Raw genomic sequence first — 14686 nt, 5'->3', positions numbered from 1 at the left:
GGACTCTATTTAGGCTTCATCTCCTCTTCTGCTTTAGTTTCTGTTGGCTGACATGTCAGGAAACGTTCTGTTGCACATGGACACTGGAGCTTTGTTTACTGACACTGGGTATAGCCTCAGACCATTTCCCCACCCACTTCTCACTGGTCACCTCATGGTGAGGATAGCCAGTGAGTAGAAAAACATTCTGATTCTGTTTCCTAATGATTATAAGGACTTAAACATATAACTTTCACTCATGTTGAAAATAAGTTAAAGCTTACATTAAGCATACTGATACTTTATAATTATTTTAATAGAGTGATGTCTCCATGTTGAGAGGAAATAAACTGGGATTGAATTGTGCAAGGAACCTTTTTATGAATGACTAAACCTAAAGTACCTGACTGGAGATGTTTTGTGGTGTTTCTCTAAAGGAGTTTATAAAATGTAGTCAGCTCAGCATATTCTGGTTGCAGACAACACAGTTTACTTCATTTTAAGAATTAACTGTGTGCAAGCCTCTGTGTCACCAAGGGAAGTTAAAATTTAGGCTCCTTATTTGGGGGTTTACAGTGTTAATTTGAAGACAAAACAAATGCCTGAGGTGTTAAAGACCAAACAATAAATTTTAACTGTCAAAGTTTAATAGAAGTTTAATTGTGAAAGCATGTGGATGAAAAATAAACAAATGCTGAGATTTCAGGAGAGAAGATTGCTGAGCCTTAAGGAAATGGAAAGGCTTTGGGGAAGGGTGGACCTAGATAATCTATCTATATATATAAAAGCCTAACATGCAAATTGTCTCTGAGGGAGTTCATCCGGGAGACCAGTCACTCGCTATGACATGTGCTGACCACCAGGGGGCAGCGCAGAATGAAGGAAGGCCCAGGCCAGCAGCCTGGGAAGGGAGGCCCCAGCTGGCAACTGGCAGCCGAGAAAGGGAGGCCCCAGCCGACAGCCAGAATGAAGGCCCTGGTCGGCAGCCAGAAGGAAGGAAGGCCCCAATCGGCCCTGATCGCTGGCCAGGTCTAGGGACCTTACCTGTGCACGAATTTCATGCACCAGGCCTCTAGTTCTTAAGTAATGGGTAAAAATTGGATTGTTGGAGGAAGTGGACCTCCCAGAGAGGAAAAATAGCATTTAAGAAAATACACATAAATGAAGATTAAGGTCAGTGATAGGGAAGTTGTGTCAGCCAGTCTTGTTCTAGGTTGGAGCCAGGCATGTTGCTTGTGGCCTTTTGCTGGTGGCCTCCACACTCAGAGCTGCTTGTGCCCCTGGTAGCCTGTTTCCTGACAGTGGTGGTATCATTGCCTTAGTTTTGTATTGAAGAGATGGCCAATGACTCCTGCCTCTTGAGCCTGGGCAACTGCACAGAAAGATGGCTCAATCAACTAAAGGAAGGGCATGAAAAGTTTGTTGCACATGGTTAATCCTGTTATGGGGGTAGCGCAGATCCATCCAAGCATTAACCTTGCCCCTAGAACAGTGCTGCCACAGAGGAGGTGCTCAAACGTATTTGTTCAGTGAACAAATGTTAAGTAAAGATAAGGAGTCCTAGCTAGGTGGTTCGGTTAGCAGGGGTGGGCAAACTTTTTGACTCGAGGGCCACAATGGGTTCTTAAACTGGACCGGAGGGGCGGAACAAAAGCATGGATGGAGTGTTTGTGTGAACTAATATAAATTCAAAATAAAGGAGCGGAGGGGAGAGCAAGAGAACCGGATAGAACAGCCGGATCCGGCCCGTGGGCCGTAGTTTGCCCAAGGCTGGGTTAGAGTGTTGTCCCATACACTGTAAGGTTGCAGGTTCAATTCCCAGTCAGGGCATTAACGGGAGGCAACTAATCTATGTTTTTTCTCACATAGATGTTTCTCTCTTTCTCTCCCTTTCCCCTCTCTCTCAAGAAAAAAAAAAGGCAATAAAAACATATCCCCAGGTGAGGATTTTAAAAAAGTAAATAAAAGGAAACAGGAATGGTAATGCAATTATTTTACTCCATGATGAGTGGATGTTTACATAATTTTTTGCCTTTTCAACATTTTCATGTTCTGCACAAATCATCTCTTTATTGGTCTAAACATCTCTGGCTTTCCCCAGTCACTTCTGTGGGGTTTTTTTTGTTTGTTTTTTAGTGTGGTAAAATATACGTAACATAAAACCTCACATCTTACCCATTTTTAAGTGGTATTAAGTACATTCATGTGATTGTGCATTTCCCACTCTTTTCATAGATGGTTTTGAGTTTCTTTTTTCTTTTTTTTTTTTTTAAGAATTGAGTTTCTTTTTCACTTATCTTTGAGCACACTTTAATATGTTACCTAGAGCACAGCACTGCATGCCTGGGTGAGCCCTCGGAGAGGAGCTGGGCGTGTCATTTTCTCTTCACTGTGGACATTGTACCCCTGTGTGAAGCCAGGTCACCATGTAACTTAACATTGGCTGAGCAAGTTACTCTTTGTTGCAGGCCTGCTAACACATCTTCTGTTTTTTACTTTCTCTCTTTTTTTTTTTTTTTTTGTTTTGGAGAATAAGTCTAGTAGTTTCTGTTTGTCCCTATTAAATTTCCCCTGTGAAATCTGGCTCCTGCCTGGACTGCGGGCTTGCTTTCTTTGTTCGGACTTTCACTTCACTTCGTGTCCCCGTTCTGCTCAGGAGGCCTTCCTGGTCCCTGGGTTAGTGCATTAGCAGCCTTGGGTCTGCTGAGAAAATTACATGTCTAAGTAAAAATCACCTGGCTTTCCCCAGTTCTTTATCTTATTTATATGGGGATTATTATCGCGGACATTTTTTAATGTCTTTTTTAAATCTTCATATAATATATCAAGATGCATTTCTCTGATTTACTACTGTTGTCTTTTGTTACTGTGGTTTTATTCACAAAAGAAGATAAAGTTTCTCAATGAATTTGACCTGCTCCTGCTCCAGTTACTTCTCTCACAGAGTCATATGCCACACACTTCATTAGTCCTTGACTTTTGTTTGGCTGTCTAGTTTATGATTGATATAATTTCCCTTTTGAAAAATCAGACAGCTGTTTCAGTCTTTTTTTGTAACAGCTTTACTGAGATACAGTTTATATAGCATACTACTCATCCATTTAATCTGAATAAGTCAGTGGTTTTTAGTTTATTCACTGATATGTGTGACTTTTCATTACCTCAAAAAGAAACCATATTTCCTATCGCTCTCATTTCCCCATTTCTTCCCCCTCGGCTCTGAACAAACACTGGTCCCCTTTCTGTCTCTGTATTCCTTTCATCTTTAATACCTCTCTTCCACTCTAGGATTTCCCAGATATTAGTAAGAACAGTGTTAGTATTTGTCCAAGTCTCCAAGTGTGCAGTTCAACTTGGTAGGAGACTTGAGTTCATTTAGAGCAGCTAAATGTTTCCTATTAGCACCTCCCCCCTATCATAAATACGTTTTACCCTTTCTGGTCTGAAAATTTTCTGAATTTATTTACTGAACAAATATTTTAACGCCTTCATTAAGCAAAGCTTTATGCTTAGATGAATAACATAGATTCTGCCCTAATGAAGTTTATGCCTAGAAGAACATTCTTGCCCCTAAGTATAATTGTCAGCAAACATTTTTAAAATGTGTGCCAGGCCTATAAAGGGAATAAGACACAGCTCTTCCTAACAAGGATCCTGGTGTGGCTGGGACAGGCTGTTGTGAAAATAAGACTATACAACAGTGTGTTAAGTGCCATAATAACATGTAAGACACTGTGGGGACAAAGTAGAGAGAAAATCCAGCTCTCTCAAGGACAAGGGGTTTTCAGACTACAAAAAGAGGTCTATCTTGAAGGTAACGAAGTTCAGTAGGTCAATGACAAGCATATGAAGCAGTATGTTTAAAGGCATTTTAAGTTTTTAAAATTGTTAATTTAGTATGGCCAAAGTATCAAGTTAGGGAACCTAGTGTTAGTCATTATATGAATTATATTAGAATCCTCGGCCTGTGTAGTAGCACAAAGAATGAAAAGAAGAGGTTGAAGTTCAGACTGACAATGCAATGGATAACATTGTTTAAAATATTTATTACAGTGCAAATACTGAAAAAGGAGTAAAACAAAATCACTCTGAGTCTTCTATTGTAAAAGAGAAGGCACTCTGGAACAGTAAGGAGTTCGAGTACAAATAATGAGTTCAGTTTTATATTATTTGTGAGACTTCCTTGTAAAGTTGCAATGTATATCTGAGACTCATGAGCTAAGCTAATTCATATTTGGAAATTACCCACGTAGAGATGTTTGGAGAAAATGCCATAGGTAATGTCACCCTGGGAAAGGTACAGATAGAGAAAAGAGGTGGATGGAAGAATAGTGAGAAAGAGGGCCTGCCGGTGGGTGGACAGGCCAGTGAAATATGCTGGGACTGAGTGCAGCTGGGAAGGTGCAGAATTCTGAAAAACTGGGGCAAAGGCTGAGATTATATAGAGGTTCTGAGTTGGCTATCAACAAGCATAAGAGATTTCAAATTTGCTTTCAAATCATGTTGAGGATTGTATAACAGTGTTCATTCGTGGAATGGATTATGTGGAGCTCTTCTGTTATAATTTTTTAAAGACTTGTTTTTTCGAGCAAGTTTTTAGCTCATAGCAAAATTGAGTGGAAGATACAAAAATTGTCTCTATAGCTCCTACCCTCCCCCCAACCCACGCACAGCCTCCCCCATTATCAGCATTGCCACCAGAGTGGTACAGTTGTTACAAGCAGTGAACCTACACTGACACATCCATATCACCCAAAAAAGCCCGTAGCTTACATTGGGGTTCATTCTTGGTGTTATACATTCTGTGGGTTTGGACAGATGTATAATGACATGTGTCCACCTTTATTGTATCCCACAGTATTTTCACTGCCCTGAAGCTCCTCTGTGCTCTGGCTCCCTCTCTATCCCCAGTCCCAGGCCATAAAGTTTTAATTAAAAGAAAAGAGATTACTTGACCTTAGAAAATAAGATTTGAAAAATTTTAAACTATTTGTGGATTTTTTTAACCCATGTAGCAGTTTCTAATTTTTTAATCTCTCTGCTTTTGCTGCAGATAATTGGCCTTTTGAATGTTTTCACACCACAGAAATCCCTAGAAGAATTTCAAGATGTGTAAGTGTGATAATTAAAATTTTATGTTAGTGCCTTATTCTTAGATCGTTGCTGTACACTTTAGCTGTCATCTTTTTTCACCCATGAAGTTACATAGTCATGGAGCTCATGGATGCAAATCTTTGCCAAGTGATTCAGATGGAACTAGATCATGAAAGAATGTCCTACCTTCTCTATCAGATGCTGTGTGGAATCAAGCACCTTCACTCTGCTGGAATTATTCATCGGGTTAGTAGAAACAACTATCATCATAATCTATTTTTATTCATTGAGGTGAAATTCATGTAACATAAGATTTATCTTTTTAAAGTGTACAATTCAGTGACATTTAGTACATTCACAAAATGTGAAGCCACCAACAATATCAAATTTTAAATTATTGTCATTGCTCCAAAAGAAAACCTCATACCCATTAAGCAGTCACTCTTCATTCCCTCTCTCCCAGCCCCAGGCATCTTACCAGTCTGCTTTCTGTGTCTGTAGACTTACCTCTTCTGGATTTTATATACTTGGAATCATACAATTATGTGACCTTTGTGTCCAGCTTCTTTGACTTAGCATAATGTTTTCAAGTTTATCCATGTTGTAGCATGTATCGATAGTTCACTCTTTCTTATGACTAATACTCTGTTTTATGTACTTACCACATTTTGTTCATTGATAAACATTTGGGTTATTTCTAAGTTTTAGCCTTGTTGATAACACTGCTATGAACATTCATGTTCAAGTATTTATCTGAGTTCTTGTTTTCAATTCTTGGGGTATCTACCTAGGAATGGAATTGCTGAGTCATATGGTAAACCTATATTTTACTTTCTAAGGAACCACCAAACTGTTTTCCATAGTGGCCACACCATTTTACATTCCTAGTAACAATTTATGGCTGAGAATCCAATTTCTCTAAGTCTTTGCCAATGCTTACTGACTTGTTTTATTCTAACCCTCCTAGTGCATATGAACTGGTATTTTATTGTGGTTTTTATTTGCATTTCCCTAATAACTAATGATGTTGAGCATCTTTATATGTGCTTGTTGGCCATGTGCATACTTTTGTGGGAGAAATTTCTATTCAAGTCCTTGGCCCATTTTTTAATTAGGTTGATTTGCTTTTTATTAATTGAGTTGTAGGGGTTCTTTATATATTTCAGATACTGGACCCTTATCAGATATGTGATTTGTAAATATTTTCTCCCATTTTATATGTTGTCTTTTTACTTTCTTGATATCCTTTGCACAAAAGTTTTTAATTTTCATGAAATTTAGTTTATTTTATCTTTGGTTGCTAGTTCTTTTGGTGTCATATATAGGAATCCATTGTCAAATGCAAAATCATTAAGATTTACACTTAGTTTTCTTCCCAGAGTTGTATAGTTTTAACTCTTATGTTTAGGTCTTTGACCCATTTTGAGTTGATTTTTATATATTAAATGCATAAGGTAATGTGAGGTAAGGGTCCAACTTCATTCTTTTGTTTGTGGAAATTCAGTTGTTCCAGCACTTGATTTAAGGGATTGTTATTTCCCAGTTGAATGGTCTTGGCCCCCTTGTTGAAAATTGATCATATATTGGTTTATCTGGACTCTTAGTGCTATTCCATTGATCTGTGTACCTGTCCTTATACCAGTACCACATTATTTTGATCACTGTAACTTTGTAGTGAGTTTTAAAATGGGAAAGTGTGAATCCTTTAACTTTATTTATTTATTTTTTTCAACATCATTTTGACTATTCAGAGCCCCTTGTGATTTTGTATGAATTTGAGTATCAGCTTTTCCATTTCTGCAGAAAGGACTATTGGAATTTTAATAAGGATTTCATTGAATCTATAGATTGGGTACTTTTGCCATCTTAACTATATTTAATATTACAGCTCATGAACACAGGGTATCTTTCCATTTACTTAGATTATATTAGTTTTGGTTGGGCTCCATAATAAAATACTATAGACTGGATGGCTTAAACAACATAAATTTGTTTTCTCACAGTTTTGGAGGCTAGAAGGCCATGCATGACAAGCAAATTCAGTTTTTGGTGATACCTCTCCTCCTGGCTTGTGCCAGAGAGGGGAGTGTTGAGGGGCATGTGCACAAGCTCTGGTATCCTTTACTCTTACAAAGACACCAGTTATTTTGGATTAGGACCCCATCTTTATGACCTCATTTAAAAACTTAATTACCTCCATAAGGGACCTATGTCCAGATATAGCCACACAAGGGGTTAGGGCTTCCACATGTGAATTTGGGGTTAGGGAGATACAGTTCAGTCCATAACATAATTCTTCTTAAATCTCAGCAATGTTTTACAGTTTTCAGTGTGCAAGTCTTTCACCTCATTAGTTAAATTTTTCTCTAGGTATTTTTTTTATTTTGGAAGCTAGTATAAATGAAATTATTTTCTTAGTTTTCCTTTTAGTTTTGTTCATTGCTAGTGTATAGAAACACAGCTGATCTTTGTGTATTGATGTTATATCATGCAACTTTGCTTAATTCATTCAAATATAGTTGGGGAGTTGTTTGTTTTTTTTTGTGTTTTTTTTTTTACAATTTTCTCTTTGTAAGATCATCTTATTTGCACAATTGTTTGACTTCTTTCTTTCCAATTTGTTTTGGTTGGGGTTTTTTGTTGTGTTTGTTGTTTGTTTGTTGTTTTGTTGTTTTGTTTTGTTTTTGCCTTGTTGCTCTGGCTAAAACTTCCAACAAAATGTTGAATAGAAGTGGCAAAGGTGGGAATCTGTGTCCTGTCTTGATCTTAGGAGTATGATATTAGCTGTGGAGTCTTCATAAATGCCCTTGATCTGTTTGAGGAAGTTCCATTTGCATTGGAGTTAGTCACATTATATGGTCAGAGGGTATACAGATCCACAAAACTACCCTCACTTCAGGTCAACTGGCTACAAACTTGGGGTCCCCAAAACTACTCTCAATTTTAATAATTCACTAGAATGACTCAGTTCCAAACAGCACTGTACTTATGATTACGGTGTTATTATAGCAAAAGAATATAAATTTGAACCAACCAAAGGAGGTGATGCCTTGGGCATAATCAGAGAGGTCCAAACGTGGAGATTTCAGCCAGTCATTCTCTCCTCAAAGTTTAAAAGTACAGAGTATTTGCTAGATAGGAAAGCTCATCCAAGTCTTTGGTATCCAGAGTTTTCCTTGCTGCTCAATCACATACTGCCTGCTGGTGGCTGACCTTTAGTCTCCAACCCTTCCTAAGATTTACACTAATACCTTTAGTCCCTCACATTGTTAGACTTCCTGTGGCCAAAACCCCAGGCAAACAAAGACTCTGCTATCAGTCAGGACATTCAGGGGCTTAGAGGTTACCAATAACTGAGGGCAAAAGCCAGACCTCTCTTTACATTAAGATCAATTTTTTACCACATACCTTTTACTCCAAGTTTAAGTGCTTTTATTATGAAAAGATGTTGGATTTTGTTAAATGCATTTCTGCATCAATTGAAGTGATCATGTTTGGTTTTCCTTGAATCAATGTGATATATTAAATTGACTCATTTTGTATATTGAACACTTGCATTCCTGGGATCAAATCCCATTTTAGTCATAATGTATAATCCTTTTAATATGCTCTTGGGATTATTTTGCTAGTATTTTGCTGAGAATTTTTACATCTGTGTTCATAAGTGATATTGCTGTGTAGATTTTTCTTTTTAATAATGTCTTTGTTAGAATTTGGTATCAAGGTAATGCTGGCCTCAGAATGAGTTAGAAACTGTTCTTCCCTCATCTGTTTTTTGAAAGAGTTTAAGAAGGATTTATGTTAATTCTTAATTAAATGATTGGTAGTATTCCTTTCCCTTTTTTTTTTTTTTTGAGATTTTCATTATTGATTCGCTCTCTTTATTTGTTATGGGTATGTTCAGGTTTTGTGTTTTTTGAGTCAGTTTTGGTGATATTGTGTATTTTTAGGAACTTCTTTTTTCATCTAAATGATCTAATTTGTTGGTTTACACTTGTTCATAGTTTTTCTTTTATAATACTTTTGTTTCTGTAAAGTTGGTAGTAATGTCCCCATTTTAATTTATAATTTTAGTTAATTGCACCTTTTTTTTTTTCTTAGTCTAGGTAAAGGTTTGTCAATTTTGTTGCTCTTTTTAAAGAACCAACTTCTGAGCCCTGGCTGGTAGCTTGGTTGGTTAGAATGTCATCCCAATACACCAAGGTTGTGGGTTTGATCATAGGTCAGGGCACACACAAGAAGCAACCAAGTCCTGGCTGGGCTGCTAAGTGGTTAGAGCTTTGGCCCACAGACCAAAGGATCTTGGGTTCAATTCCCGATCAAAGGTACATACCACAGTTGCAGGCTTGATCCCCAGCCCTAGAGGGGTCATGTGCAAGAGGCAACTAATCGATGCGTCTCTCTCACATCAATGTTTCTCTCTCTCTCTCTCAACCCCCTTTCTTCTTCCCCTCCACGCTCTCTAAAAAACTCAATGGAAAAAATATTCTCAGGTAAGGATTTTTAAAAAATAGAAGTAATCAAGTGGAATGACAAAAATTGATGTTTCTCTCTCTTTTGCTTTCTCACTTACTCTCTCAATTAAATAAATTTTTAAAAAATTTAAAGAACCAACTTATAGTTTTCTTGATTTTCTTTATTGTTTTATTGGTCTCTATTTTGTTAATCTCTACTTTTTTATTCATTATTTTCTGTGATGTTCTTGCTTTCAAATTAGTTTGCTCTTCTGCTTTCTTAAGGTGGAATATTAGGTTATTGATTTGAGGTTTATTTTTTATGTAGAAGAGAACAGCATTTATTGAGCACTCATTGTATACAGAACACAATACCAAATGCAGTGCCATTTTCCATGGAGCTCACCTCATGGTCATGTCACAACACAGCCAAGCTGGACCTGAGAGCTTGCCAAAGCAGCCCTGCTCTCGGGTCCAATTTGACTGCGTTGTGGCATGACCGTGAGGTGAACTCCATGAATTATTTTTATTTTTTAATGTGAGTGTTAACAGCTGTGAAATTGCCCCTGAGCTCTACTTATTAGGTATTCCCTAAATTTTGGTATGTTGTATTTTCATTTTCATTCATCTCAAAGTATAACTAATTTTCCTTGTAAACTGTTCTTTAATTTCCACAAACTATTGTTTAATTTCCACAAATGTGTGAATTTTACACTTTTTCTTTTTCTTGATTTCTAGCTTCATTCCATTGTGATCAGAGAAGACATACTGTATGATTTCAGTGTTTTTTTTTTAAGTTATTGAAGTTTGTTCTGTGACCTAACATAGTCTATCCTGAAGAATATCTTGTTGCATGTGCACTTGAGAAAAATAATCCTATCTAATAAAAGAGTAATATGCAAATTAACCATAACTCCACTATACCCACAAGCCACACCCATCAGCCAATCAGGAGCGAGTATGCAAATTAACCCAACCAAGATGGCAGCGGCCACGGAGAGAGCAGGAGGGAGGCTTGGGTTTCTCCAGCGATGGAGGAAGCCAAGCTTTCTACACACCCTGGCCAGCCCAGGCTTCCGCTCCAGGCTACAAAGTTTCAATTGTAGAAGATAAATAAATCCCAGATATCAGGGCCTCCGCTTGGGTTGCCAGGGGTTGTGGCTGGCCTGCAAACCACCACAGGCCCCACGCCCCAAGGGAACCCCCACTCTGATCTGGGACACCCTTCAGGGCAAACCAGCTGGCCCCCACCCATGTACCAGGCCTCTATCCTATCTAATAAAAGAGTAATATGCAGATTAACCATCACTCCAACACACAAGATGGCTGCCCCCATGTGGTCAAAGATCCTGCCCCCATGTGGACACAAGATGGCCACCACAAGAAGGCCAGCAGGGGATGGCAGTTGGGAGGGACCAGGCCTGCAAGGGAGGGCAGTTGGGGGCAATCAAGCCTGCAGGGGTGGGCAGTTAGGGGTGAACAGGCCGGCAGAGGAGTGAAGTTGGGGACAAACAGGCTGGCAGGGGAGCAGTTAGACATCAATCAGGCTGGCAGGGGAGTGGTTAGGGGGTGATCAGGCTGGCAGGCAGAAGCTGTTAGGGGCAATCAGGCAGGCAGGCAGGCAAGCAGTTGGGAGCCAGCAGTCCTGGATTGTGAGAGGGATGTCTGGGCCTAAACAGGCAGTCGGACATCCCTCGAGGGTCCCAGATTGGAGAGGGTGCAGGCTGGGCTGAGGGACACTCCCCGCCCCCTGTGCACGAATTTTGTGCACCAGGCCTCTAGTGTTAATAATGAAGAGAGTATTTTATATACGTCTGTTATGTCTAGTTGGCTTATAGTGTTGTTCCCACCCTTATTTTCTTATTGATCTTCTGTCTAATTGTTTTGTCCTTTAATGAGAGTAAGGCATAGAACTCTACACCTGTTATTATATAACTGTCTATTTTTCCCTTCAGTCATGTCAATTTTTTAAAATATATTTTTATTAATTTCAGAGAGAAAGGGAGAGGGAGAGATAGAAACATATTGATGAGAGAGAATCATTGATTGGCTGCCTCCTGCATGTCCCCTTCCAGGGATCAAGCCCACAACCCGTGTGTGTGCCTTTGACCAGAATTGAACCCGGGACCCTTCAGTCTGCAGGCTGATGCTCTATCCACTGAGCCAAACCAGCCAGGGCCAATCATGTCAATTTTGCTTCATGTATTTGGGGGCTTTGTTAGGTATGTATACATATATTATTGATGGATTGATCCTTTTATCGGAGTATTGTCGTCTTTTGCCCCATTTAACATTTTCGACTTATAGTCTGTTTTGTTTGATTTTATTTTACTTTATTTTTTCATTTATTTCTTTTTTTTAATTTAATAAATCTTTATTGTTCAGATTATTACAATTGTTCCTCTTTTTTCCCCCATAGCTCACCTCCACCTGGTTCCCACCCCACCCTCTGCCCTTACCCCCCCGCCACTGTCCTCATCCATAGCTGTACAATTTTTGTCCAGTCTCTTCTCACACCCCCACACCCCTTTCCCCCCGAGAATTGTCAATCCACTTCCTTTCTATGCCCCTGATTCTATTATATTCACCAGTTTATTCTGCTCATCAGATTTTTTTATTCACTTGATTTTTAGATTCCCTTGTTGATAGACATGTATTTGTTGTTCATAATTTTTATCTTTACTTTTTCTTCTTCTTCCTCTTCTTAAAGAATACCTTTCAGCATTTCATATAATACTGGTTTGGTGGTGATGAACTCCTTTAGCTTTTTCTTATCTGTGAAGCTCTTTATCTGACCTTCAATTCTGAATGATAACTTTGCTGGGTAGAGTAATCTTGGTTGTAGGTTCTTGCTATTCATCACTTTGAATATTTCTTGCCACTCCCGTCTGGCCAGCATAGTCTCTGTTGAGAAATCCGCTGACAGTCGTATGGGTGCTCCCTTGTAGGTAATTAACTGTTTTTCTCTTGCTGCTTTTAATATTCTCTCTTTGTCTTTTGCTCTTGGCATTTTAATTATGATGTGTCTTGGTATGTGTGGTCCTCTTTGGATTCCTTTTGTTTGGGGTTCTGTGCGCTTCCTGGACTTGTAAGTCTATTTCTTTGATCAGGTGGGGAAGTTTTCGGTCATTATTTCTTCAAATAGGTTTTCAGTATCTTGCTCTCTTTCTTCTTTTGGCACCCCCATAATTCTGATTGAAGTTGGTACGCTTGAAGTTGTCCCAGAGGCTCCTTACACTATATTCATATTTTTGGATTCTTTTTTTCTTTTTGCTTTATTAGGTGAGTGTTTTTTGCTTCTTTGTATTTCAAATCTTTGACTTGATTCTTGCGATCCTCTAGTCTGCTGTTAGATCTCTGTATAATATTTTTTATTTCAGTCAATATATGCTTAATTTCTAGTTGGTCCTTTTTCATATCCTCGAGGGTCTTGCTAAATTCATCGGCCTTTTCTAGAAAATTCTTGAAAAACCTTATAACCGTGGATTTGAACTCTATATCCAGTCGTTTGCTTTCCTCCATTTCTTTCATTTGTGATCTGTTTCATTGTCTCCACATTTTGGTTGCTTCCCTGAGTTGATAGAGTGGCTTTGTATGCTAGGTGTCCTATAGGGCCCAGTGGCTCAGCCTCCCCAGTTACCTGAGGTAGACACTCTTGGTGCACCCCTTTGTGGGCTGTGTGCACAGTCTTGTTGTAGTTAAACCTTGATTGTTGTTGGTATCACTGGCAGGAATTGACCTCCAGGCCAATTGGCTGTGAGGATCAGCTGGGAGAACTTCTGTGCTGGAGACACCCTTATGGGAGAAGACCTGCAAAAGCCTCTGTGCTCAGCTTGAATGGGGCTGAGTCTCAGGGCAGAGCAGACAGCATTGGTTTCCCATCAGCCCTGCACTTATAGGCCCCTGTGTCTCAGTGTCCCGTGGTAATCACTGCAAGCACCTCTGAGAGAAAGCCGCCCTCGAGTTCCACCTGCTGCCAGACAGTCCAGTTTCCCTCCGAATGAGTCTGGGTCCCCAGAGTCTCGCCCGGAACTGGAGTTCAGCACAGTCGGGAGCTTTTGTCTCCCTCCCGCTTAAGAAAGCCAGCCTCGCACTCAGTTGCCAGTCCTCTCCGTGCGCGTCTCAGTACTTCTGCCTCCTGCAGCTCCTCTGAGTCTCAGTGTGCTTTTCTCTTTCCTTCTAGTTGTAGAATTTCCACTCAGCCAGCCTTCCTGTGGTTCTGGATGATGTCCGTTTTGTCTTTTAGTTGTAGTTTTGAAATTGTTGTGCGAGGCAGCAGTTTAGGTGTTTACCTATGCCACCATCTTGGTTTCTCCTAGCTGTTTTGTTTGATTTTAGAATAGCTATCTTTTGATTTCTATTTGAATGAAATATAGTATTTTTCCATCCTTTCACTTTCAATCTGTTTGTGCCTTTGAAGCTAAAGGGAATCTCCGTAGATAGGCTGCAGGAGGCACATCTTTCTTTTATGCCTTCTGCCCTACTCTGGCTTTTAGTTGGAGAGTTTACTGTATCTACATGTGAAGTAATTACTGATAAGGAAGAATTTACTTTGGCCACTGTACTATTTGTTGTCATAAGTCATATCTTTTTGTTCCTCAAATTTTTTTATTACTGCCTTTTTGTGTGTTTAAGTACTTTTTTTTGCTGTGTATCTTTTTTTTTCTCTGTTCCTTTTCCTTATATTTTCAGTCTTAAAGGTTACCATGGGCATTACAATTTAACCTCTTCAATTTATAACAATCTATTTTGAAATATTACCACTGTAACTTCAGTAGTATACAAAAACTCTGCTCCTATGCAGTCTTCCTTTTCCCTTTGTATTGTTGTTGTCACAAATTACATATTTATAGACTGTGTGCCCATTAAATTAGATTTGTACATACTGTTTACTGCATTTGTCTTTTAAATCATATTGCGGAGGAAGTACAGCTGGCCTTTTTATGTATCTACTAGAGGCCCAGCATGCGAAATTGTGCGAGCCCCAGACCTGCTGCACGGGCAGGACCCCAGGCCATGCCGCAGAGTCGCGGGACCCCAGGCCTCGCCACGCGGAGTCATGGGCCACACCGAGCCGCAAGGCTCTGACCAGTTGTTTGGTCGTGACACCACAGGCCTTTTATAATATCCTATATAATAAAGAGGTAATATGCAAATTG

General features: G+C 39.3%; 1 protein-coding gene across 6 annotated transcripts in view; it reads left to right on the top strand.

The window, feature by feature from the left end:
• The window catches only part of MAPK8 (mitogen-activated protein kinase 8), a 131740-nt gene that overhangs the window by 75830 nt on the left and 41224 nt on the right, over nucleotides 1–14686 (top strand). For all 6 annotated transcript variants that reach the window (XM_080687454.1, XM_080687455.1, XM_080687453.1 and 3 more), the window contains exons 4-5: nucleotides 5033–5091; nucleotides 5181–5319. In XM_080687454.1, the coding sequence (XP_080543580.1) occupies nucleotides 5033–5091; nucleotides 5181–5319 (198 nt within the window). The remainder of the gene's footprint in view (nucleotides 1–5032; nucleotides 5092–5180; nucleotides 5320–14686) is intronic.

Source organism: Plecotus auritus, assembly GCF_963455305.1.
Source record: "Plecotus auritus genome assembly, chromosome: 9".
Classification (NCBI taxonomy): domain Eukaryota; kingdom Metazoa; phylum Chordata; class Mammalia; order Chiroptera; family Vespertilionidae; genus Plecotus; species Plecotus auritus.
Note: the sequence above shows the minus strand (reverse complement) of the source record. Positions and strands in the feature narration are given on the sequence as shown.